Source organism: Typopeltis vanoorti, chromosome 18 (genome assembly GCF_054136105.1).
Source record: "Typopeltis vanoorti isolate ZY-2024b chromosome 18, IOZ_Tvanoo_1.0, whole genome shotgun sequence".
NCBI lineage: Eukaryota > Metazoa > Arthropoda > Arachnida > Uropygi > Thelyphonidae > Typopeltis > Typopeltis vanoorti.
In genome coordinates this window covers 88,794,566-88,822,359 of record NC_143566.1, presented here as the reverse complement: position 1 = coordinate 88,822,359, position 27,794 = coordinate 88,794,566, and the positions used below count along the sequence as shown (strand labels likewise).

The 27,794-nt window shown below is 35.0% G+C and overlaps 1 protein-coding gene across 4 annotated transcripts in view; it reads right to left on the bottom strand.

Annotated features, from left to right (window-relative positions):
• Nucleotides 1–27,794, bottom strand: part of Adat1 (Adenosine deaminase, tRNA-specific 1) — a 136,841-nt gene that overhangs the window by 25,743 nt on the left and 83,304 nt on the right. For 3 of the 4 annotated variants that reach the window (XM_090407944.1, XM_090407943.1, XM_090407942.1), the window contains exons 9-10: nucleotides 16,244–16,343; nucleotides 3,913–3,999 (exon numbers count right to left, since the gene is read on the bottom strand). In XM_090407944.1, coding sequence (XP_090264070.1) covers nucleotides 3,913–3,999; nucleotides 16,244–16,343 — 187 coding nt within the window. Of the gene's footprint in view, nucleotides 1–3,912; nucleotides 4,000–16,213; nucleotides 16,344–27,794 lie in introns of all 4 variants that reach the window. The other variant, XR_016549788.1, reaches the window with a different exon arrangement.

The following is a 27,794-nucleotide window of genomic DNA, read 5'->3' as shown; positions in this document are numbered from 1 at the left end:
TCAAAAAATTTGAAAATTTAAAAAAAAAACTCGAAACCACAACTTCCTACCGAAACGGTAGTCAACCTTTCGTCTGCTAGTGTGAAACCTGAAGCACTCGACACTCTCTCACGTGGCCACTTCACCATTGTGCCCAGAAGAATACCTGCTGAAGATATTATATGAATTGAACGTGGGATACGACACCTTCCAAACCACCTTGAAAACGATATTAGACTGGATGTGGCTTGTGTTCTGACCAAAGCAAAACTACCAAAAACTAACATGCCCAGTAAGGAAATTAAATCTCTACTAGAATTAAAGAAAAACAAGAAAATAATAATCGCCAAAGCAGATAACGGGAACGCCACAGTATTGCTTAACCAAAAGGATTACACAGGTAAGCTGAAAATGTTCGATTGTTAGATCGGGCTACTTACCTCCCTATCAAGTACAATCCCACCAACTCACAAATTAGAAAACTCCACAGGCTCCTTAAAAAGGTCACTTCTTGGTCTGTAGAAGTCACAAACAAATTAAAACCATATAACTCCATACCCCCCCCCCCTGTATTTATGGACTCCCAAAAATACATAAGCAAAATGTGCCATTACGTCCCATAGTGGATGGCATTGATTCCCCCACATACAAACTAGCTAAACATTTGGCTCTCAAAGCTCTCACACACTATACTGGCAACACACCTTCACACAAAAACTCAGCCCACTTCAAAGCCAGCATAGAAAACCTTACACTTAAAAACACACTGACTTAATGGTCAGTTTTGATGTCTCCTCCTTATTCACAAATGTCCCACTCAAAGAATCCTTAGAGTTAATCCAAGCTAAATTTCCTCCCGATATCACAGCCCTATTTCAGTTCACAATGTACTCAGGCTATTTGTTTGGCAAGAGGGGACAGCCATGGATTCTCCACTCTCCCCGCCCTTGGCCAACTTTTATATGGAGACTTCTGAAGAGAAAGCCTTAAACTCTGCACCACAAAAATCAACCATATGGCTTCGCTATGTTGATGATGTGTTTGCTATTTGGCCACATGGCTCCGATGCACTCCTCTCCTTCCAAACACACTTAAACAACCAACACCCCAGAATCAAATTCACTCTGGAAGAAGAAAAAACCAACTGCCTTCCTTTCTTAGACACACTTATCACCCGCCAGCCTGATGGTACCTTGGTTTTCTCAGTCTATAGAAAACCCATCCATACAGGCAGATACAGTCATTTAGATACTACACAACAGGACTAAACTTATCTGTTCAGATGACAATGCCCTAACTACAGAACTAAACCACATTCTCAACACTTTCTCAGCCAATGGCTACCCCCCCCTAAAAATCCAAAAAAATTGAAACAAATAAACCACAAACCCCCTCACAACAAGGATTACTCTAAATCCATCACCATACCTTATATCCAAGGCATGTCGGAAAAAATTACAAAAATCCTAAAAAAACATGCTTTAATGTTTTATTACAGACCATATAAAAAATTGGCATCCCTTATCCGTTCTACTAAAGACCAACCTCCCCCCCTCTAGACCTACCTGGGGTATACCAGGACCTTTGCAGCTGTAAGCTGTCCTACTTTGGCCAAACAGGCAGGACAGCTAATATCAGAATTTTAAAACACAAGGACTACATCCTGTTTCACCAATACAGCCACACTGGTCTTGCAGACCATGCGCTGGATACCCACAATAGAATACGGTGGAAGAAAGCCACAATAATACACCACAGTAAATTCAAATACGAATGGCTTTTCATGGAATCAGCCTCACCCTAAGAAACAATCCAAACCTCAACAAATTTGGTTGCATGAGACTGCCCCAAATTTGGGAAACTTACATCAGAAGACCTTCAGCCCAATTGCTCAAGAATACCAACATTGCCTACTAAGGGGCACCATCAGGACTTTTAGGAGAAAGAATAGCTTCCTGCTTCGTCCTCATTTACTATGTGTTGTGCTTGCGTGCACGACTTGTTTTTAAGTTCCTGTGAAAATGGCAACGTGACGTTGCCGAAATACTGGAAGTGTATTAAAATTTATTTTAATGTATATCCTAGTATATGTTGTCATTTCCTTAAGCTATTTAGTAAAAATTTCTTGTAAATAGTAAATAGTAAAGAGTAAATAGTGATCACTTCCAATTGCAAATCCTCTGAACACTCTGGTGTCCTGCACCAGAAAGAAAACATCACTATCAACAATAACATAGTCAATGAGACTTTTCTTATTCCTTGTCTCTTCTCTCCATGTGAATTTGTGCACATTTTTATGGTGGAACATGGTGTTAGTAATAACCAGTCCATGTCCTGAGCAGAAATCCAACAGGTATTTGCCATTATTATTAGCTTTGCTCTTTTCTCCAAATTTTCCTAAAATATTTTTGAATGTCTGACAATCATTTCCTACTCTGCTATTTAGATCCCCAACAAGGAGACCAACTTTTCCTTTTTCATTGTGTCAGTTGCTTTCTCTAAAGCCTCAAAAAATTCCTCCACTTCCACCTTAGGAAAACCTTCTGTCAGACCATAGGCACAAATGAGTCTCATTGTCCAGTTCTCCATTCTGATATTTGCCCACATAGCTCTACTTGAGACTGCCTGCCATTCAAGAAGATTAGCCTCGTATTTAGTGCTGAATATTATGGCTACTCCTTCTTTTACTTGATTGTCATTGCCTGAATATAACATTTTGTATTTATTGCTCAGAAAGATCTCACCAGGTTTTGTCTTTTTTGTTTCAGTCACCCGTATTATGTCGATCTGGTACTTATCTAATTCCTCAGCTAGCTCCATTTCTTTGCCATTCATGCTTCTTATGTTGATAGTACCAATCTTTAACTGTGGTGATGTTGAGTTGGGGTGTTTTTTCAGATTTGTTCCAGTAGCTGACTTTTCGCTTCGCCCTGGTTCCCTGGCGAAAACAATGGGGGGACCCTTGTTTAACTGGGTGATGCCCCAGCCAGAATGAAATTTTGCCATGTTGTACCATCATTTGAAAATTTGGTTTAAGCCAATAAGAATACAATTTGATCGGCTAAATCCCAAATTGTCAGCCCATCCTCATTCGTTCAGTATCCAGGTAGATACCCAACAGGGTGCACCATGAGAAGGTGAGAATTGGACATTAGGTCAGAAGCCCTGGTAGGTGCTTCGCATTCCTTTAAAGGCTATGTGGAGGTCTCCTCTCAGTTATACAGCTTTGACCCTTAAGCACCCCAAAGAACATATTACTATTATTATTATTATTATTATTATTATTATTACATGACACCTCCAGGGAGTCCAAGGATTCATTGAGGGAGGGCACCTACTCTACAACTCAGTCTCCACCACTCAATCTACCAACTACTATGAACTGCAGCTACCATCATCATCCACACCAATGGCATTTACCGTCATCTACCACCACAATCAACACAACATACAAACTTAACTGGTATCACCAGGATAAAGAAAACAAAAGGAAGAAAGAGATACTGTTATATTCTTTGTTTGCTGTATATTGTCTATAGTAAGAATTGGCTGACTAAGGTGAAAACAAGTTATGAAATAATATATAAGAAGCTATATTCCTTAGTACTTTTGATTATTAGAAAATTCTTTCAAGCCAATTATTAAAAATAGTTATCAGAATTTCTCCAAATTAATTAGAAACATTTGGTAAACATATAATTAATAGTAAAAAAAAAATAGCTGTCAGGTGACAAAGTTGTTGTTAATAGAGATATAATACAAAGTCTGATACAGAAATATAGGAAAATCGAACTGTACAGAGCTCAGGTTATAGGAGAGTAGTTTTCAATCTTTTGCTATTAGCATTTAAACAAAACCATTCTAATGCACACTACTTAGTTTAAGAACATTAGTCTAGAATGATCAGCTGTAGATGTTTCCAGAATTTCTTACCTGGCTCTGAGAGACTGCCATCCTCTTGGAAATATTTTCAGCACCTCGATAAATTCATGGAACAGTTCTAATTTGCAGACACTTAATCTAAAAGAATTATAAGAATTAAAAATCAATCATAATCACAGTTTATTGTTACTATAATAAGATGCAATTCTATAGTATTCATCACTGTTATGTGCCATCCAGTCATTTTCAACTGCTGGTGATCTTATGAACAAAAGCTCTCTATCCCACTCTTGTTCTTTCTTTCAGCAACCATAAGTTCAAGTTGCTAAGTTCTTTTATGTTGTCCATCCAACTCTTTTGCAGTCTTCCTCCTCTTTTCAATCCCTCAATCTTCCCCAACATAATTCCTCAGATTTCAACTGCTTTTTCCAATGATTCATCTGCTCGCATAATATGTCCAAAGTACATCAACTTCTGTTTAGCAATTATTGCCTCAAAGGAGCATTCTGTCCTCTCTAAAACCTTCTTACTGGTCACTCTTGCAGTCCATGTGATTCTTAATAGTCTCCTCCATGCCCATAATTCAAATGAATCAATTCACTTTCTGTCTTTCTTTTAAAGATCCAACATTCACATCCATACATCATCACTTTAAATACTATTGCTTTGACTTTGACAATTCTAACTTTTGTGGCCTTACTCACATTTCTATCTTTCATAATTTTTGTCAGGCTTAACATAGTCCTCCCCCCCATGACCAACCTTCTTTCATATTTCTTTCATATTTACTGTCATTACTGATTCTGGACTCCAATGAATCATAACTTTCAATGATCTCTATTTTATGTCTCTCTATTATAAATTCATCTAAACTGCCAGAAGTCGTTGCTTTTGTTTTGCTGATGTTTAAATTAAGCCTGGCTTTGTTACTTGTTCTCTTAACCAATAGAATCAACCTCTCCAGATCTTCCTTAGTTTCTGCTATGAGGATTGTATCATCTGCATATCTTAAATTATTTATTTTTCTGCCACCAATCTTAATTTCAGCCTGGGTCTTTGTCTAAGTTAACTATTCTCATACTATATTCACTATAAATATTAAAAAGATAGGGTGGCAGTACACAATCCTACCTCACTTCTTCTTTTGCTCAAAAACTGTCTTTTCTCCAAAAACTGTTTTTTACTGAAGCTTCTCGGTTGTCATACAGCTCTCTTATTAAAAAAATTAAATTCTTAGGTATTCCCATTGATCTCATTACAATCCACAGTCTGTTATGATCCATTCAATCAAAAGCTTTCTAATATTTATTGATAAATATTCTATTCGTCAATAAAATATATGAATACTTCTTTCTGAAATTCTCTTGTTCTTTCCATAATCCATTTTATGTTTGCTATCTAATCTCTAGTTCTCTACCTCTTCTAAAGCCAGCTGGTTCTTGTGGCATTTCTCTATTCACATATGGTTCCAGCCTATGTTGGATCACTTTCGGCATAACTTCACTGGCATGTGAAATTAAAGTGATGGTTCTATAATTCTCACAATCTCTGGGATTGATTTCTTTGGAATTAGGATGAATACTGATATTTTTCAATCTCAAGGCCAAGTATATTTTCTTCCAAACCTATCAACAAATTTCAAGCAATATATTCACCACTTCATCACCAGCTGCTCTCAATAATTCCACTGACACTAACTCCAGGAGCTTTATTTTTTGGCAGCTGTTCCAATGCTGATATCACTTCACTTTTCATTATCACAGGTTCTTCAAATTCTTTCCTTTCAAATTCTCCTTTAATATTCACCATACAAATGATTTAATTCTATGGTATTGTCAGACAAGCTGAACTGAGCAAGTGCATTTGCTCTTCACCCAAAGAGGATGTGATTTCATTGAACTGACACATAAGTAGACTTCTAAAGAAAAATTAATATAAGAAACACTTATATTAAAGGTTTATTTACTGTGTTTTACATAGTACTTAAGGCAATTGGTATCAGAGTGGCCTTTTGCCTGATTAATAAATTTGCCTTATTTCTAGAGTCTGCAAAGGACAACTTTCTTTATACAATCATTTCAGAACAAATTACATTTATGCAGAACTTCGGAGATAGAATATAAAAGAAAGCATAGGAATTGTGGCTAGTGGGCTAGTTCCATGGAGCACTACCCATGAACATACTTATAAAAAGACATAATGCAAAAAAAGAGCTCCTGCAAAAAAAAAAAAAAAAAAAAAAAAAAAAAAACTGGAGGGAATTTGTGAGGGAAGCAGAGGAATCATGACTGCTTTCTTCTGAAAGTATCAAGCATTGTCATGGAAATTGAAACTCCACCCAAAAGTGAGAACAACATCCTAAGCTCAGAAGTAGAAGAAATACTCTTGAACAAAAAAGGAACCTGTTAGTTTATTTTAATGGTATTGATTCACAACACAGAATGATAAGAAAATAATTAATATTTATTAACTTATTTGTTGATATTTTGCTGGTCTTATATCCAGCATCTTCAGAGCACCAGAACAGTTTGTCACAGTATACAAAACAACAACAAATTGGTATAACAGTGGAACTATAAAGTTCTAATTGGGCCATCTATTGTTGGATAAAGAGAGAGAGAGAGAGAGAGAGAGAGAGAGAGAGATAAAACAAATATTAATTAGATCTTAAAATGACTGTCTCACAGATTTTTGGTAAATTGATACAGCCATACTTGTTGAGATTTGGAGTATGTTTCAAAGCTGCTGCTGATTCCAAATATAATTTCTCTGACTTATGACTTTTGTGTAGCACTTTTGTTTTCTTCATTTGATCCTGTGTGAAGAGGTATCCAAAGCATGGTCTGCTAGACCCAAATTGCCATAACAATGTATTTTTTATGTTCTCAAAAGCAGATGTCAATAGTTCTTCCTGCCTTCCAGAGTAAGCCAGGTCACAAGAACAGGGAATTTCATATACTCCTGGAAGTGATAATAAAGAAAGTTTGCTAACCTGTTTGGTTCCATGCCAATGTTAACTTCCACTTACCAAATTGTTGTGCCTTGCATACGATATCATCTCCATGAAGACCTGACTTTTGTGTAGCACTTTTGTTTTCTTCATTTGATCCTGTGTGAAGAGGTATCCAAAGCATGGTCTGCTAGACCCAAATTGCCATAACAATGTATTTTTTATGTTCTCAAAAGCAGATGTCAATAGTTCTTCCTGCCTTCCAGAGTAAGCCAGGTCACAAGAACAGGGAATTTCATATACTCCTGGAAGTGATAATAAAGAAAGTTTGTCTTTAGGTGAACAGATGAGAGTTGCCAGTTTAACATATGGTTTAAATATGGTACACAGTCTCTCATCACCTCTTTAAGAAGGCTAACCTGTTTGGTTCCATGCCAATGTTACCTTCCACTTACCAAATTGTTGTGCCTTGCATACGATATCATCTCCATGAAGACCTGAAATGAGTAGACAGGCTTATGTGGTGGCAGTACGTGTTAGTTTATTGTAATGGTATATTTCCCAACAGAGAAATCTTCTTCTTTTCAGCCATTTTCTGTCCACTGCTGGACAAAGCTTTCTCCACCTCCAGTTCTTTCCACCTTTCTCTGTTCTTGGCAATGGTTGACCAATTTTCCCCAACAAAATTTGACAATTCATCACTCCACCTTCTTTTAGGATGTCCTCAGCCTCGTTTCCCTTCTTTTGGAATCCAATTCATTAGTATGGTTGTCCATCGCTCATCTTCTCTTCTGGATATATGTCCAGTCCATTTGCATTTTAGTTGCTTATGATGAAGAATGATGTCAGTGATATGAGTCTGGCTTCTTATCCAGGTGTTTCACTTCTTATCTTTTAATGTGATGCTTAGCATCAACCTCTCCATTTTTCTTCGAGTTGTTGCTAGTTTATTTGCCAGTGCTTTTGTTAGAGACCAAGTTTCACAACCATATGTGATGATTGGAAGTATACACTGGTTAAATGTCTTCCTTTTTAAACAGAGCGGGACATCATTGTTTTGAAAAATGCTTTTCAATTTTCTGAATGCAGTCCAGGCAAGTTGAACTCATGTATTTATTTCCTTTTGGAATCCACAGTTTATATCAATGAGATGATCTAAGTATGTATATGAAGAGACTCTTTCCAAGAAATTGTTTTCTATTATTATGTTTTTTGGTGTTACAAAATGATTAAACATGATTTTAGTTTTTTCTCTGATATAGGTCTTAATTTTTATACCTGCTTAGGTTTGTCCAAAATATTTCTTGAAGGGCTGCTGTAAAGATATTGGGTGATAGTGTCTCTTTATTGGACACCTTTTTCAATTGATATTTTATTGTATTCATGTGAAGTTGGATTATTGCTGTTGCAGTGTGGTATATTTCCTGCAGGAGGTCCATATATTCTCCAGGAGCTCCCTGATTCTGGAGTGCTTTGATTATTGCATTAATTTTGATGGAATCAAACACTTTTTCATAATCAATAAAGGCTAAACAGAGAGGCAATTGGTTTTCTTCTGCTTTTTTCTATTATTTGTTTTACTGCATGAATATGATCAATTGTGTTAAAGCCTTTACAGAATCCTGCTTGTCTTCTACTGGTTTTAAATAACAGTATCAGAATAGCATTTTTCCAGTTTTCTGGTATTTTCCCCTCTTTTAGGCATAGATTTAGTAAGTTTGTGACATGGTGAATTATGTTTTTTTTTTCCCTCCCCATTTAATTAATTCTATGTTAATTAAGTCTTCACCAGAACATTTTCCATTTTTAATTTGTTTTAATGCTTGTTTTATTTCATCTGAAGTGAATGGGGGAGGGGATGAATTCCACATGCAATGGGGACAAGTTATTTATATTTGATTTATCTATTGAAGGATCACTATAGAGTTCTTTATAAAATTCTGGCCTGCTTAGGATTTGTTCTTAGTTCCTTATTGTAGTTCCATTCTTATCTTTTATTCCAGTTATTTGACTTTTGCCAACGATTTCTTAACATTTTCATATTTTTATTGTTTTCAATTGTTTCTTTTATTTTGTAGTGTTATAAGATCTTATTTCGTTTCTATTTTTTTTCCTTATTGTTTTGCATAGTTCTTTACAGAAATAATTAATATTTATTAGCTGATAATTCGCTGGTATTAAATCCACATCATATTAACTGAGAGGAGACCTCCACATAGCCTTTCAAGGAATGCGGAGAACCGACCAGGGCTTCTGACCTAATGTCCAATCCTCACCTTCTCGTGGTGCACCCTGTTGGGTATCTATTTTGATACTGAACGAACAAGAATGGGCTGACAATTTGGGATTTAGCCGACCAAATTTTATTCTTATTGGTTAAACCAAAATAAAAAATGATGGTACAACATGACAAAATTTCATGCTGGCTGGGGCGTCGCCCAGTTAAACAAGGCCCCCGTTGTTTTCGCCAGGGAACCAGGGCGAACAGCGAAAAGTCAGCTACTGGAACAAATCTGAAAACAAACCCCAACTCAACATCACCAGAGTTAAAGATTGGTACTATCAAACGTAAGAAGCCTGAATGGCAAAGAAATGGAGCTAGCTGAGGAATTAGATAAGTACCAGTTAAAAATGTTATATTCAGGCAATGACAATCAAGGAAAAGAAGGAGTAGCCATAGTATTCAACACAAAATACGAGGCCAATCTTCTTGAATGGCAGGCAGTCTCAAGTAGAGTAATGTGGGCAAATATGAGAATGGGGAACTGGACAATGAGACTTATTTGTGCCTATGGTCCCACAGAAGGTTCTACTAAGGTAGAAGTGGAGGAATTTTTTGACGCTTTAGAAAAAGCAACTGACACAATGAAAAAGGAAAAGTTGGTCCTTGTTGGGGATCAAAATAGCAGAGTAGGAAATGATTGTGAGATATACAAAAATATTTTGGGAAAATATGGAGAAAAGAGCAAAGCTAATAATAATGGCAAATATCTGTTGGATTTTTGCTCAGGACATGGACTGGTTATTACTAACACCATGTTCCAACATAAAAATGTTCACAAATTCACATGGAGAAAAGAGGCTAGGAATAAGAAAAGTCTCATTGACTATGTTATTGTTGATAGTGATGTTTTCTCCCTGGTGCAGGACACCAGAGTGTACAGAGGATTTGAAATTGGAAGTGATCACTATTTAGTCTTGAGCAGGATAAAATTGAATTTCATATTGAAAAGAATAACATGTAAGAAAGTTTTAAAGCGAATAAAACTTGAGCAGCTCTCAGATGTGAACTGTAGACTAAAATACAGAAAGATTATTGAAAAGAAAATGAAAGAGTTTGAGAACAGGAATCAAACCTTGGAGATTCAGTGGCAAACTCTTAAGAAAACATTGATTGATTCTGCCAGAGAGGCATGTGGCGAGGTTGTGTGCAAGGATAAAAAAATCAGAACTCCCTGGTGGACACAGGAAGTTAAAGAGGCAGTGAAGGAAAAGAAGAAAGCATATCAAAAGTTCCTGGCAAATAAGTCAGCTTTTACTCTTGCAGAATACAGAGACAAATGTAAGAAAGCTAAACAGTGTGTAAAACTAGCTAAACAAAAGTCATGGGAAGACTTTGGCAAGAATATAGAAAATAAATATCAAGAAGGTGGCAAAATATTCTGGAGGTTGTTGAAGAAGCTTAGGAATGGAGGAAAGAGCTGTAAAAGGAGTTAGAGAAGATAAAGGTGACAGGAAAACGGTAGAAAAAGATATCCTTGAAGTATGGAGTAATTACTTCGAAAAACTGCTAAATGAAACAAGCAGTGATGACAGCACAGTGATAAAAAACACTGACCAGGCATGCAGTCAGGCATACATATCCATACTTGAAGTAGGAAAAGCCATCAAAGGCTTGAAATGTGGAAAGGCAGCAGGAGTAGATGATATTCGACCAGAAATGCTGAAGTATGGTGGTATAAAAGTCTTACAGTGGCTGCACTGCATAGTTCAGAAAGCCTAGACAGAGGGACGAATTCCCGATGATTGGAGTAGAGCTCTCATAGTACCCATGTATAAAAAGGGAAATAAAACTGAATGTGAGAATTACAGAGGTATTTCCCTACTGAGTGTTCCTGGCAAGATCTATGCAAGTATACTTGAGAAACGGTTGAGAAGAATTGTGGAAGAAAAGCTTGGTGAAGAACAAGCTGGATTCAGGCCAAATAGAGGCTGTCAGGATCAGATCTTCACTTTACGATAAATAGTCGAGAAAGCATGGGAATATAACAAAGATCTGTATTTAAGTTTTGTCAATTTGGAAAAGGCATATGACAAGGTGCCAAGAGAGAAGCTATTCAATACGCTGCAGTTATATGGTGTCAATGGGGCATTATATCAAGCAATACTTAGTCTTTATTTGAGTTGTAAGTCAGCAGTTAGAATTGAAGGAAGTACAGGAAGATGGTTTAATGTTAAATCTGGTGTGAGACAAGGATGTACATTATCCCCTCTGTTATTCATTATCTATATGGATCACATTATGAAGGAAAGTGCTATTAAACCTGATATCAAAATTGGAGATGTTAATGTCAGCTCTTTGCTTTATGCGGATGATGTTATACTTCTAAATAAATCCGCTACAAGTCTGCAAGATTCTCTGACTAAATTCAATTGCTGTTGTAATAGATATGGTATGAAGGTCAGCAATAAAAAGACAAAGACAATGAAAATAGGCAGAATCATTGAAAATGTCAACTGTGTTGTGAATGAAGAACCTGTGGAACAAGTAAAACATTTCAGCTACTTAGGCATGATATTTACTGAAGATGGTAAATTAAATATAGAAATAGACAACAGAATCAGCAAAGCTGGTATGGTGGGAAGTCAATTGAATAAATTCATATGGAATAAGAGAGAAATTAGTCAGAACACTAAATTAGCTGTATACAAGACAGTGTTCAAACCAGTTTTAACTTATAGATCTGAGAGCTGGGTCAGAAGTAAAACACTTGACCAAAGACTAGAGACCGCAGATGTGAGAGTCCTGAGAAAGATTAGAGGCGTGAACAGATGGCATCAATGGCAATATCATATTAAAAATGAGGATATTAGGAAAGAACTTGACATTGTCAGCATCCAGGAATACGTTAGCAGAGCTAATCTCAGGTGGTATGGTCACTTAAATAGAATGGGAGAGGAAAGATTAGCAAAACAAGTGTTCTCTGCCCGGTTGGCAGGAAAACGACCCAGAGGAAGACCAAGATATAGGTGGATTGATATGGTACAAAGTGCCTTAGACGATAGAAATATAAGATCTGATAATGTTGGAGTCTTGACAAGTAACAGACTGATTTGGAGGAAAATTGTAGATACGAAGTTAGTAATGATATAATTTTTTCATGTAGTACTGTCATATCCTGTACACCCTTGAGGGTACATGGCAGGAATTTGATGATGATGATAAATCCACATCTACATAAGCCTGTCTACTCGTTTGAGAATTCTTCACAGAGATCACATCGTAAGGCATGACAATTCGATAAGTGGATGTTAAAACTGGCATAGCAGCTAAACAGGTTAGTTCTTAAAGAAGTGCCAAGATACTAATATAATACCAACCTATCAAAATTAGATGCAAGTTTCATTCAGCTAGCATATTTACAAATGGGCGAGTTTAGCACTTTTGCATGAACAGATTAGTGCTACATGTATGGAGCTCTCAAAAATCAATACAATGATCAGCACCCTACATGATGAACTGTGTGATATTTTAAATTCGGAACTGTGGGCTGTCCATATCAGTATCTCCAATGCAATGGCAGATAAAGAATTTATTAAAATCAAAAGCTGGCACTAGAAAAAATTTGAAATACCGGAGACAGAAGAGGCTAAGAATGTGATATGACGGTCAACCCACGAAGAATAAGAAAAAAGATTGGATTAACCTAAAATTAAGGATGAGTGAAGATGAATCTTTCTTCTGAGAAAAACTCTGAGACAGGAATGTGTTTTTCATAACACTGAAATTTACCACATTTTTTTTAACATCCAAGTGATCCATTGAGCCATTCTACTCACTTTTGAAACATCCTCTGTTCATGATCACTTCCAAATTCTACATAGAGAAGAAATTGTATACAAAGCACTTCCCTGTGTAGAATTTGAATACATAAAGAATATGATCAGCATAATTTTGCCATTGCACTCCCCCCAAAAAAGCACTGTTTTTAAATATTATGACCAGTATAGAATGTAGTGTCTATGAACTTGCACCCACAGTGAGTCTCTGACTCCATGGAGATCAGATGTTGATAATAATAATTATACATCCAGTGCCCCCAAAAAATAATGTATATAATTAAGCATTTTTAACATACTATAATAATATTAGTTTTATAATTGTATACTGAATATTATATTCAAAGGTAGTATAATTATTATAGTTGTGCCCATGTAAGAACCTTAAATCTGGCTTTGTCCCCCAGCTCCCCTGTCTTAACACAGTGGACAATGTCATACACAATTTTAAAAAAAAACGAGTTAGTATTTATTATTGACAATGAAGATGCCTTTGGCCAAGGTGAAATATTGGCTTATAATCTATTAGTTAAATAATTTAAATAGTCAATTATCATTAGATGTGTGTTTTCTCCATTAAATATCGACAGTATTTTCTTGAAATATGTAGATTTCTGACAAGTAAAACCAAATTATAAGAAGGAATATATTGCTTTGTTTGGCCATATTAATACAATTATATGAAACAGACTACTTTCACCATATATTATTTAGGGAGACATCAAGGAAGGCCACATATTACATGGATCAGCTATCATACTTATTCTTGAATTCATTCACACTGCTTGTACACATAACATCCAACAACAATCCATTCCAATCACGCACTACCCTATGAGAGAAAAACCTAGCCTTCACCCCAATCTTAGTGGCATTCATTCATTCTCAACTTCCAAGGATGCCCTCTTGTTCTTTCCCCACCCTCCATAAAATGAAATATTCCACCAACTGGTATGCTGTATGATTTCAGAAGCTTGTACATCTCAATCATATCACTGCCTCTTTCTCTTGTTCGCTAGTGTCTGCAGTCTACAAATTCTCGATCTGTCTTCATAATCAGTATTCCACAATCCTGATATCTTTTAACACTCTCCTTTGCACTCTCTCCACTGTATCAAAATCACAACCGAAACCAGGGGACCAGACCTGCGCACAATAGTCCAAGTGAGGTCTTATCAAGGTTTTGTAAAGAGGCAAAATGACATCCTTATCTTTACATGTTAAAGTTTGTTTCAGCATTGCCATTATCTTTTGAGTTGTATTTACAATCTTTGTTGCATGGACCCTGAACTTCAACTTGCTGTCTACTAACACTCCAAGATCCCCAGCCTGATCAGTTTCTTCTAGCATAATCCCACCAATATAATACAACACTAGATATCTAATCATACCTAAGTGCATGACTTTACATTTACTGACATTGAACTGATATCCATTTTCCCATGTCCACGATTCCAGCCTATTAAAATCATTCTGCAAGTACTGCATATCAGCAGCATTACTGATTACCTTACCTATCTTTGCATCATCAGCAAATAGCTGTATGTCACCTGTCAAATCCTTCCCAATATCATTAATGTACAGATTGAATAACAGTGGACCAAGGACTGATCCTTGTGGTACACCACTGGTTACCTTAAATCTTGCAGACTCATATGGGAGATGTACCACTTTTTGATATCGGTCAGTCAGCCATCTCTTAATGACGCCTAATATTTTATAATCCAAACCCATATTCTCCAATTTATGCAACAGTTTTTCATGCTGTATTCTGTCAAAAGCCTTAGCAAAATCCAAAAGTATCATGGTGCATCCATTCCCCTTTTCAAGTTCAATGGTAACAATAGAATGTGAGCAAGTTGCTAAAACATGACCTTTCCATAGTAAACCCATGCTGTTCACTGCAAAATAGATTCACTGTCAATCCATTTCTGAATGCGAACCCTAACCAATTTTTCCAAAATCTTCACCACCACTCCTGAGATACTGATTGGCCGATAGTTGGATACATCAGTCTTGCACCACCCTTGTGAAATGGGATTATCATACATTCTATCCATTCCTGTGGAATCTTCCCTGTTCTGAGACTCAAATTATATAGCCTGGTCAAATGAATAGACATTTTAGCTGAGCACTCTTTTAGCACCCATCAGAACCTGTTGTTGAATTCTTATTCATTTTTTGCAACAGCTCTAATACTCACTCCTCATACACCTGAGTTTCTTCAGAAGAGGAAGCAGTGAACTCAATGTTGCATGTACAGGGTTGATAGCTTTTTGGTAAAATGGGCATTCATTAGTTGAACCTCTACTGCATCTGTCACGTTCATGATCTTCATTTAGAAGAGTTATTCTTTCATATTCATTTGTTCTTTTACTTGCAGCTTGTGGCTTCTTCTAGGTTAGGATCAGGATGAACAAAAAAATTATTCTCTCTCTCTCTCTCTCTCCCCAAATCCTCTCTCTCTCTCTGACTACATACATGACAATTAATAACATCTGTAACAAAAACCACAAACACATTATTAGACAAAGGAACAATGATATTTCAAAAGAACTAAAAACAAAATTAATAGAAGAAAAACTAACAATTATAAACAAAAATGAATAGCCGAATGGCCAACACCCGGTATCCTAAACAAATAATAAAATACAAACCAATTGGAAAGACCGGGTAGACCTCAAAAAAGGATATTAGATGGATGATGAGACCGGAACAGATCAACACGGTCTATATCCATAGCATTATGATGATGATAATGTAACAAAAACCATTAAAAAAAATGCAAAACAAGAAATAAAAGATAATGTCAACCCTGAATATATTAAATACCTATACTTTACTGTAACAAATTACCAAAACTTTGCAGTTTTATTCGATAAGCATCAGCATAATTCTAGAGGAACTTCACTACAATAAACCCATCATTATAACAAACTACAATGATCTATCAACCATCCAGTTACAAATAATCCTTGAAATTGCTGTGTCAAGTGTCTTTTGGTACAGAATCATGTAACTATACCCTCAAATAAACAACTCTTCAAGTATCTGCTCAACAAACTGATTTCCCTCTATAATTGGATAATGAAGAAATTTGGTCCCTACAAGTTTGCTAGAGGTATCTGTATATTTGATTGAGCACATTATGTGTTCTTCATGCCAACAATTTTGCTTTGCTTATTAGCATACTGATTGACAGAAACGCTAATGAATACATTAAATGTACTATTTTCAACAAAACTGATTATCAAGGTTGATGCTTTAAGCTCAAAATATCCAAATCAAATTCTTTCTTAACATAGAAAGTTTCATTTCATATTAATATTAAATTTCACTTACTTTAATGCTAATTTAGTACTGATATGTTACCTGGAACAAGGACTGTTGCAATTTTTTGTTGTAGCACCTTGTTTACGCCCATTAACACCAACTTCTAAAGACTTTTCAGGAACACTGCACCAGATAATAGCTAAATGAAGTTTAAAGAATAATTTAAAACAACAGGCTTAAAATCTGCAACAATAAACAAGCCATTAAAATATTCTCTGCATTAACAGTCACTAAAGCGACAGAGATGGCTGCAAATTCAAATAAGTTTCTTTTTATTAATTACCAGTAGCTTTTGATATATTTATGTGTAATGGATGTTATACAAGTTGTGTGCTTGCTATGTGTCTATGTTTTTGTTTTGTTCTAACCTGTTTAAAAGTAACAGGACCATATACTTACAGGCAAAAAATGCAAGACTGCACAGATGTTTTGTGTCTAAGCAAACTGCACTTTGATTTCAGCCATTTTATGAAATGTGAAGTATCTACATGTACATGTCAGATTATGCTGATAAATTGTGGTTTTTTTTAAGTGGATGGAAGGAGTGTGTGCAAAGTATAACCTGAATGAGGAGTTGATGGGCAGCAATGTATTGAGGGTGAGAGCAGCAAGAATATAATGAAAGAACAAGTGATGAGTGTTCCTCTGATAACAAACCAAGAGCAAGATGTTCATGCAAAAGAGGAGCAATAAGTTGTGAGAAAGTTGCAAAAAAGTGAGCAAGGGATTATGCTTGACTTTTTTTTGCAAAAAAGTCATTGATAGTCGCATGAATGATGTAAGAGATATGGAATGAAAGTGGTGCAGAACAAATATGATATTATAGCTATGAATGACACATTATGGACTGGTCAAAACAAAATTGAAAAATAGCTGAATTAAAAAAAAAAAAAAAAAAAAAAAGGTAAGAAAGTTAGCAAAAATAGATATTAACATAAGTGAGGATATCAGAAATGAAGTGGTGAAGTCATCATAATCATCACCAAATTCCTGACAAGTGCCCCCCCCCCCAGGGGGGGTACAAGATATTATGATAGTATTATGAAAGAGTTACATCATTATTAACTTCTTATTAACAATTTTCCTTCAATCTTTAAAGGTACCTGTGGCATAATGATTAAACAATGAAATTAAAATGATAACCACAGTAATAAACTTTAATGAAAAGCATAGATATTTATTACTGAAATAACAGTATATTGTCAGTATATAAAAACAACAAGCAATTCAAAGAACAGGAACATGATAAATTTAACAATCGGTTGTTGTATTTATAACAAAGAACAAGATAAAATTTATACAACAATCATTTTACCAATTAAATATAGTTGCCACATGCTGCAATAATATTAAAAAACATTTTTGATATTGACATAAGATGAGAATCTAAATGCCTTAGAAGCATGAAATATTAGATATGACAATATTGGAGCACTGACAAATAAATAACAGGCCAATTTGGAGGAAAGTTATTGATAGGAGATTAAAAATAATGTAAATTTAATCATGCAATGCTGTCATAGTAGCCTCAATACCACTTCAGGGTACATATAAGGAAATTAATGTTGAAAAATTACTCTCCCAAACTTTTGGAGGGGAGAGAGTCAATCATTTCGATTCAGGTTAGGCTGTAAAAGAGATTTACAACTTTCTTTGAAAAAGGCATTCATATTTAATAAAACTGCTTCTATGGAGGGATGAGCCTCATCCCACAATATCTGTGATATTTTCACTTACAACTACCACTGGCAATTTATTCCTCCCATTCACCACTCTTCAAGCAAAAATTAGCAGAAGGATGTGTATGCATGTAAATTAGTAATAAAATTGGGTATTTATCAGAATTACATTCTGAAATCAGAAATGATTAAAACACACATTTCTGTTTAAATCTGCAGAAGAGAGCTTTACTGCTCTCATTATATAGAGAACTTCTGTTCCATTGAACTCTGGCTGGTTGAAAACATATTGCACCTATTATTATACTTCTCTAACCAGTCATCTGCATTAAAGATGGTCATTAAACTTGGCTGAAAATTGTGCAAATAAAGTTTTTAAGTTGAATCTCATAAATTTCTATATATTCTATTCTACAGAAGATACTTCAAATTTCTAGGAAGAAAGCCTTGTTACCCTTCCCTTATAAGACTGGTTAATTCACTTTCAGTTAAAAAGCTTATATAAATTGTGTCCAAACAGGATTTGTATTTCCATCTAAAGGGCATTGTCATTACTCAGTGAGCTGTAGAAGTTTCCCCTAACAATTGCCCTTCCCAAATTAATGATTTACTATTAAGTATCCAATCTTTTTTTGGGTGGGATTAGAGTCATGATATGTAGATTAAGCTTTTTAACTTAACTTTAAACTCACTTCCAAGTTGTCAGATTGTAGTTTCAAATATTACTCTTCAAATAGCTTTGAAATGTAAAATTTGAATGTTTCATAGATGCTTCCCATTTTTCTGGTGTTACTGAAACTAACTCTTCTTAGAATAATATCCAAACTAGAACAATTGAAGAACTGGCACCTGATCACGCTGTTAGGCTAAAATTATATTTTTGCAGAGTGTTCTCATTTATTTTCTAGTATATTATTGCTGTGTTATATGCTTGAGAATTTATAGAATCATGTTCTTTTTAAATAACTTAATAATCTGTTTATTCCCATCATGAAACTTTTTTAAAATAGAAAAAATTTTAAATAAAACAGAAGTTTTGTTAAAATGACATAACTGCATGACAACCACAGTAATAAACTGTAATGAAAGTACAAATGCGGTTGACCCTTGAACAATGTGGGGGTTAGGGGCACCGACCCCCCCACATTGTTCAAAAATAAGCGTGTAACTTTTGACTCCCCAAAAACTTAACTACTAATAGCCCACTATTGACTGGAAGCCTTACCGATAACATAAAAACAGTCAATTAACATATATTTTGTATGGTATGTATGTATTATATACTATATTCTTACAATAAAGTAATCTATAGAAAATAAAATGTTATTAAACAAAATCATAAGGAAGAGAAAATACATTTACAGTACAGTATTCATCGATACTGTAAGTTTATGTCATCTGTTTACAAGATGAATCGTATGTCTGTCAGTATCTACATCAATATTGTCTTAATAGATACAAAACAACAGATGTTATATGTATTACTAATACTAGACATCAAATATGAAAAGATTATGTAAAAAAGAAATTCATATATATTTACAAGTATAACAATTCACGCACTGATCTTTTGAGAAGCAGCAATCTTCTTCTTCTTCATGGAGTTTCCTCAGTAAGAGGGTGTAGCACCATGTCCTTCCAGTTCTCTCTGATGGTGGCTTTCCTTTTTGTTTCTGCATAGCTATGTGATCCTGTCCATGATCTTATTTCTTCAAGCCATTTCTTCGTTTTTTACCTCTTGATCCTTTTCCCATAATTTTTCCTTCTAAAACTGTTAGTATCCTCTGTCCTGCTGAACAGATATGTCCCACCAATCTAAGTACATGTCCCACCAAGCTCATCTTTCTCTGGATCATTTCCTGTAATAAAGATCTCTGTGTTAAAGATGTCTGAAAATTTCATGGACAGAACATATGACAAATACAGCTGTCTGTAGGACAGCTGTATTTGTCATATGTCATATGTCACAAATACAACTGTCTGTAGGACAGCTGTATTTGTCATATGTTCTGTCCATGAAATTTTCAGAGCTCGCCTATAGCACCACATTTCAAAGGCCATTATCTGTTGCCTTACTCCCTTCTTGAATATCCAGGTCTCACTTCCATATGTGAAAATTGGCCCCACTAATGGTCTTATCATTCTTTTCTTTGTCTCGATCCTCACAGAACTTCTGAGCAGATCTTTATTTTTCCGGAATGCATCTTCAGCTATAGCTGTTCTTATTTTTATTTCTTTATCTTGTTTTCCATCTGCAGTAAAGTAGGTGCCTAAATATTTGTATTTTGTTGTATGTTCAATTTTCATATTGTTTATGAATATTTCTGGCTTGGATCTGTTTTCTTATGAGATTTTCATAAATTTGGTCTTTTCTGCATTTATATCTAATCCAAATTCTTTACCTTCTTCAATTAGTAGCTGCAGTAATTTGATTAATTTGTTTTTGTTTTTTGCTATTAGAATGGTATCATCAGCACATTTAAGATTGTTGTATTTTATACCATTGATACTAATTCCTATTTTTTGTTTTTCAATCTTTTTCATCACTGTCTCACTTCTTCTTCTTCTTCTTCTTCTATGCGTTATTCCCGCTTCCTATGCAGGGTCCGCGTGTTACATTAAGATGCGACTTCTTGTTAGTACTACTCCCAACCGACCCGTCGCCTGGTCTGCCGCTGGGGGGGGGATATATTTTTGACTGTAGAGGCGTATGTTCACGGGGCCGGTTTGCCTGTTTGTGGGATGAAAAACGCCAGATAAACTGGAGGAAAAAACCCTACTGACCGTGCCCAAGACCGGCTAACTTGGCTATGCCTGAGGACGATCCTCAAATTCCTCACGTCTACAACGGGAATCGAACCTGGGACACTCCTTCCCCAGGCATATGGTTGCGAAGCGCAAAGCCACTAGGCTAACCGCGCGGTACTGTCTCACTATAGATATTAAATAGATTTGGTGAAAGGATACAACCTTGTCTAACTCCTTTTTTTATTTTCACTACAGAAGTCTCAGAGTTAAACAGCTGCATTTTCTGTTTAGTGTAAATCATTTTTATAATCTTAAGTACATGATCTTCTATGTCTAATTTATCTAATAATGTTGAACATTTTATTATGTTTTACCCAGTCAAAGCCTTCTGAAAGTCTATGAAGCATAAGTAAATGTTCCTATTTCTTTCAAGTGATCTTTCTATTAGTATTTTTAGTTCCAGGAGAAGATTAATGGTTCCCATTCCTCTTCTGAAGCCTTTCTGTTGTTCACTCAATTCACTGATTAAGGCAACACGATTGCTTTATGGTAGTGTAGTGAAATCAATACAATTGCTTCGCAGTAGCCTAGCCTATACACTAATGAATGAATCGTTATAAAATTTTTATTTTATGCTAATTAATTTAGCTAATTAACTAATTTATAACAATTAATTTTGTGCAGTTATAATTTAATATATCGTAAACAAGCATCTTTATGTTTGTTTACAATTCTCTTGACTGCCATGCATGGTCTATAAGTGCTTATGAGTGTAAGTTTTGATAAATTTTAACTTTTTATAATAGATTTGTGTATACTTTATGGTAGTAAATAATAAAATAGACTAGTATCTACATATCATAACATACTTAACTTTTTGTTAATTTTTTTTATTTCTAGGCTATGCAGTTCATCTGTGAGTTTTTTTTAAATTGCTGCAAATCTCCAAAAAATTTCCAATATATTTATTCAAAAAAATAAAATAAAATAAAAATGCATATAAGTGGAACTTCAAACCCACTAATGCAGTTCAAACGCACATTCTACAAGGGTCAACTGTATTTTGTACTGAAAATAACATTACATCATCAATGTGTAGAAACAACAAGCAAATCAAAGAACAGGAATATAAGGTACAAACAACAATTGGTTTGCCAATTAAAAACCATTGCTGAATGCCAGAAATCAATTTTAAAAATAAAAAATATTAAACCTATTTTTGATAATGGCAAGATGAGAATCTCCCAAACTTTTTTTTTGGGGGGGGGGGGGGGGAGAAAGAGATGATCATTCTGATTCGAGTTAGGCCAATGTTAAAAGGTTTCACAACTTTCTTTGAAAAGGAATTCATATTTAATATTGCTTTTAATATTGCATGAAACTGCAAGTTTCATCCCATAGGATACTGTGTTTAGTATCAATACTATGTTGGGCCAGACCAGACTTTTGAGGTTTCAGGTATTCAATGTAGTACTGATGTTCATTAATTCTTTTAAACAGAACAATCTGTCTGCCCAAAAAAAGTATGCCACTTTACATTCACAAGGGAATCTGGAGAACACTAAAGATAGAGGCAACAGTTTGTCATTTGCAGATGGTAAGAGATGAAAAATTTTGTTGATAGGAAAGATGTTGGATTTGATGAGGGTTGTGACCATTTAATTCCAGTAAAGTCCACACGGTTAGCCTAGTGGCTTTGCGCTTCGCAACCATATGCCTGGGGAAGGAGTGTCCTAGGTTCGATTCCCGTTGACGACGCGAGGAGCTTAAGGATCTTCCTCAGCCATAGCCAAGTTAGCCGGTCTTGGGCATGGACAGCAGGGTTTTTTTTCTGCCAGTTTATCTGGGGTGTTTCATCCCACAAGCAGACAAACCGGTCCAGTGAACATACACGGATTACAGCCAGGAATACTAACCCAGCCATAGGCCTGATTCATCAGCTATGCTGGTTCTGGAGCCCGGATAAAATTTGGGGGGACTAGATGGTGCCATACCACCCCGTAAAAGGGGACTTACGGCTACTGTACCATCACATGGAAATTAATTATTAATTCCAGTAAAGTTTTAACAGTGAAAGTTCTTGTTGTGTGAAGGAGAGGAGAAAAATATTATGTGCTCTATTAATTAATGACTTCACAACACCGATTTTTTGGGAGGTGTGATGATCAGACGTCTGATGAATGTATCTGCCAGTAAAGGTAGCTTTCCTATAAACACTGGATAAAAAAGTACCAAAAAATGTGCGAGTTAGAAGGATATCCAAGAATGGTAAACTACCAGCATTTTCTTTTTCTATGGGGAATTATGTACACAAAGGTTTTTGATCCAATTTAGGAAGATTGCAAGTTCATTTTCAGAATGAGGCCCAACGGCAAAAATATTACTGACATAGCAAGAGAGAGAGGGTTGGGGATGAATGGATGAAAACAAGATATTTTTCAAATGATTCAAAAAATAGTTCGTTAAGGGTGAAGACAGAGGGTTACCCGTGTCTGTGCTTTCAATCTGTTTATAAATCTTCTTTTTCCAACTGAAATATCCTGATTGTATAATAAATTCAAAAAGCTTCACATCAGGAGAGAAATCATTATATAGAAAACTAATAGTATTAAACAATGGAATGTTGGTAAACAGAGAAACAATGTCAAATCTGAATCTTATATTTGAATATCCTTGATTTTTTCAAGAAAATGTGTGGAATTCTTGATAAATGATCTGGAGTGTCCAATATGGGCAGTTAATGGATGTAAAAAGGACTTTGCAGTTCTATATGTGGGAGAGTCAATATAATTCACAATGGATTTTACAGGACAAACTTCTTTCTGGATTTTTAGAAGAGAATTGATGTACACAAATATAAATCAAGAATCTTTCCGAAACTTTTATTCAAAGTATTTTCACAACAGCTAACAACTTCATCAAAGAGTTTATTTAATTGTTTAATCTGTGTTTTGGTAGGGTTATATAACTAATTTCATGATAGGCATCCTGTAAAAGGCAATCTATCTTCCTCTCCTAGTCAGCCTTATCCATTACAACTACAGCTTTTCCTTTATCCACTTTAGAAACCGATATATGGTTCTTTTGTTTTAATGAAAGCAGTGCACAGAGAATTTGGTAGTATTGGATCGGCCTTCCTGGCTTTTGATCCGCCATCTTGTTTTAACGTTGTTCTTATTAAAATTAATTAATCTTATGTTGATTACTAATCCGATTATAGGGAATTTTCTATTATACTGCGCCACCCTATATTCAGATTAGTCTATGCAAAATAGTGTAATCAAATATTAATTAATTTTAGCAGTCTAATGTTTACATATAGGCCGAATTTTACATTTAACATTTAAGGTTCCTGCTAAGTCCAATAATTTTATGAATGGTGCAGTGGAAAATAATCAGGCTAACAACAAACTGAAATCAATAAAACAAAACACTTAATTCAAGGTTATATAATATATACATAAGCATACTTTGGATACAAGATAATGCAAAATTAACTCAGTTCAACTACACATAACATTCACTTAACTTTTGGTATTAAACATTGAGCTTCAAAATCTAATTTCTCCCTAATAGGCAAAGATAGTTCTAAAGTTCTTTACCACTGAAATTCACAGCAAATACTTTAACAATTGTATTCTTTATCTATCCCTTAGTCAGAAATCACATAGTTCAGTCAAGAGGTAGTTATCACTTTAAGGGGGGGGGGGGGACTATTAATCTTCTAGTTTCGGCAAAATTCAGCATATAATGTTAGGATTAAACAGAAGGAGATAATTTCTTATAACTTCACTCTAAAATGCTATAAAGTACAACTGTTCTTACCAGAATAAATCTTTGCACATATTATTCACTGAGGCACACTTAAAACTTTAGATAATTATCACACTGGAGCTACACATTTCAAAAGTAATGTTCTTTAAATTAACTTAATCTTTAACTTCAGCACATCACAAATGCAGACACACTTGCACTAGAAAATTCACTTATTCCTCATATACTACTTTACAACAGAATCAGCTTTCATTTATCTTCCTTGAAAGCTCTGGAATACAACAATTGGCAACTCAGAACATTGATATGGACTTCAGAATTCCATATCAATGTTCTGAGTTGCCAATTTACATCTTGATCCTTCATAATCTGATTACAGCACTTAATTCTTTGTACTACAGTCTCTTACTTAACTCCGTGCTGTTAATAAATTATTTCTTCATCTCTATTACACTGTTCTGAGTGCCATTCTTGTCCTGAGTGCTCCAACTATACTCAGTCCTTAGTTCCCTAGTTCTCATGCTAACTCCGCCGACCTACTCTTGTGTCTCTGTTTACTCTCGCTTTCCGTTTATATACCTTCACTCCTTTTTCCTGCCAAAACTTGTTCTCACCATCTAGCTTATATCAATTCCATCTCACGTCCATAATTCACGTGTTACCACGCTCGCGCTTTCTACTTTTAACTCTGTCTCCATGACAACAATTAGAGTAGTACATAAGCATACACATTACATAACATTTTACCTTTACATACAGAAACTAAATAAAAGGATATTTTTCAATTCAAATAATACATAATTAAATATGATGAACACAAATTCTTCTACTATTAATATAGGAATAAATAAAATAATCTGAATGTTATTTTTATGCAGAGTCCTTTCCATTATTAATACATATCCTAGATTAATTAATTAAATAAAAAAATTCAAAGGTAATTATATGAATAATAGTTTATAACAAGAGATTTACATAAAATAATATTTACAAATGTAGCCTTTGCCATGGTGGATTATGTTGGATTCTGAAGGGAGTATTAATAATTTTATTTTCTCTTCATTCTGAATCCAACAGTAGTAATAAATTGCATAGAAATAATTTACTTCTAAAGAGTGAAGCAGCAACTTTAAGTGTATTTTGTTAGCATCTTCACTTGAAAGATCGGAAAGACTACATTCGGTATTATGCGAAAAAATCAAGATATGAAATCATGACCTTTAGCTAACATAGTGATCTCAGCATCAGTCAACAAGTATCCAGATATGTTAATTATCCATTTATTAATTATTAATATTATTATTATTATGTTACACCTCCAGGGAGTCCAAAGACTCATTGAGGGAGAGTGTGCCAACAGCATCGAACAATTGAACCCCTTCCAACTACTAACCGCGCTCAAACTTGCTTAACAATTTTCGTGAGCCATTAATAGCTGAGGCTCTACCAATTGACCAAACTTTGCTGGCCAAATAATAAGAATATTTCCAGCAGTAAATTTTTGCTTATGGTATGATGATTCATATTTTTGGATCAGCCTGTGTGAGCATCGTCCATAAGTATGGATTAATGACTGTTCTAAAACAAATAAATAATATATAGTTATTTGCAATGTAGAGCAGCAAAAATCTTTCTTTCAAGATCTGAAATAGACTGAATGTTTTTTTTTTATTTATTTATTATTTTTTTTAGCTGCTTGAAGTTGGTTTTGTATCAAGGAAAAACTTGTGCGAATATAAACTGCATAAGTTCCAGGCAACCAAATAGTCTCTCTAAAGATAGTAAATGTAGGGTTAACTGTTGCATTGCAGCATTTTTTTTTTTTTTTTTTTTTGAAAAGGCAATCCAAGCACAAAGCTTACCTCGCAAAATTGATAATTTTCCTAACTTATCTGTTAATTTAGTGAATTCTTCCCCATGAAAGATAAGTCAAATCTTTAAAGGTGCCTGTAGCATAAAGATCATACAATGAAATTAACATGATAACCACACTAATAAATTTTAATGAGAGCCTGTGTAGCTCAGCGGATGTGGCGTTTGCACACCGCCGCGCTTGGCCGCACGAAGGAAGACTTGGTTTCGAGTCTAGTCGGCGACTAGAGGAAATTTTTCTAAGCCTTTTTTCGACCGGTTCCCGAGTTAGTCGATCTCTGGCACGGGCAAGCAGGTTTTACCTCCCGGAAACTCGGGTTTTTCGTCCTGTAAACTCAAGAAAATCGACCGTAGAACCCACATTATTTCAGACATTAAATATATTGTGTTAGGGTTAGGGACCACGAGATGGCGGCACATTTGAGCCGTCTCTCTTCACTGCGTACCGCTTAATTAGTGATAGCCTTGGGCCATCTGTCTCTGATCGGGTACCAGTGGAGATTGAACTGCCCACTCAGTCTCCAAAAGTTAGATAGGGCTAAATGGCCTCGCCTACTCCCGTATATGGGAATAAAAAAGGCGTTAGCTGATTTTTTTTTTTTTTTTTTTTTTAAATTTTAATGAAAACAACTAATATTTCTAAATGAAAATAATAGTACATTATCAGTATGTAGAAAAAACAAGCAATTCAAAGAAAAGAATACAATGTAGATCAGCAATAAGTTTATCAAATAAAAACAATTGCCATGTGCCAGAATAATAATTCTTTTTTTTTTATTTATTTTTTTTACATAGATGAGAATCTATGTAAATATCAAAACTCTGATGATGCTGAGCAGAAAACCAGTAAAATATTATCGATTTAATAAATATATTTTTTACTCTTGGTGTTGTTTATACCATTAAGCATTATTATGAATACCCAAAACAAAATGCAATGGAGAATACATGAGGTTTCAGAGAGTCATAGCATCAGATAAGTTAGCAATAACTAATGTAGCTGCCATGCTACCTCTGGTTGGGGAAAGTAATTTTCATGTGGCCTTGACTTGGGCAATTGTTGAACATGCAAACTTTTCTGTCAAGGAGTATGGGCAGGGGGTGTAGTTGGGCCAGGGTGCACCAGGGCGATGCCCTGGTACTTTTTTAAAACTATCAAAATTTTTAAATTCATTATAATAAATTATAAGAATTATAATAATGAGACTTATAATGCATTTCCAGCTTTCAATCAAAAATTAGCAGTTTGCCGCTCTTGTCATTTTCGTTTCAGAAAACAAGGCAATCTCTCTGCCATATGACTGATGCAATAATAATAATAATGCCCCACTTCATGCTCTGGATATTTGTTTCTGAGGTAGAGCCTTGGCACTATTTCTTTTAGGACTACACCCCTGAGTATGGGTATATGTGGAATTACAAAGCAGGTGATTATAACAAACTGAGTTAGTTGGCATAAGAATTTGCAAGGGAGATGTTAGCACACATATAGGAAATCGTCAAGGGGTGCTTGAAGA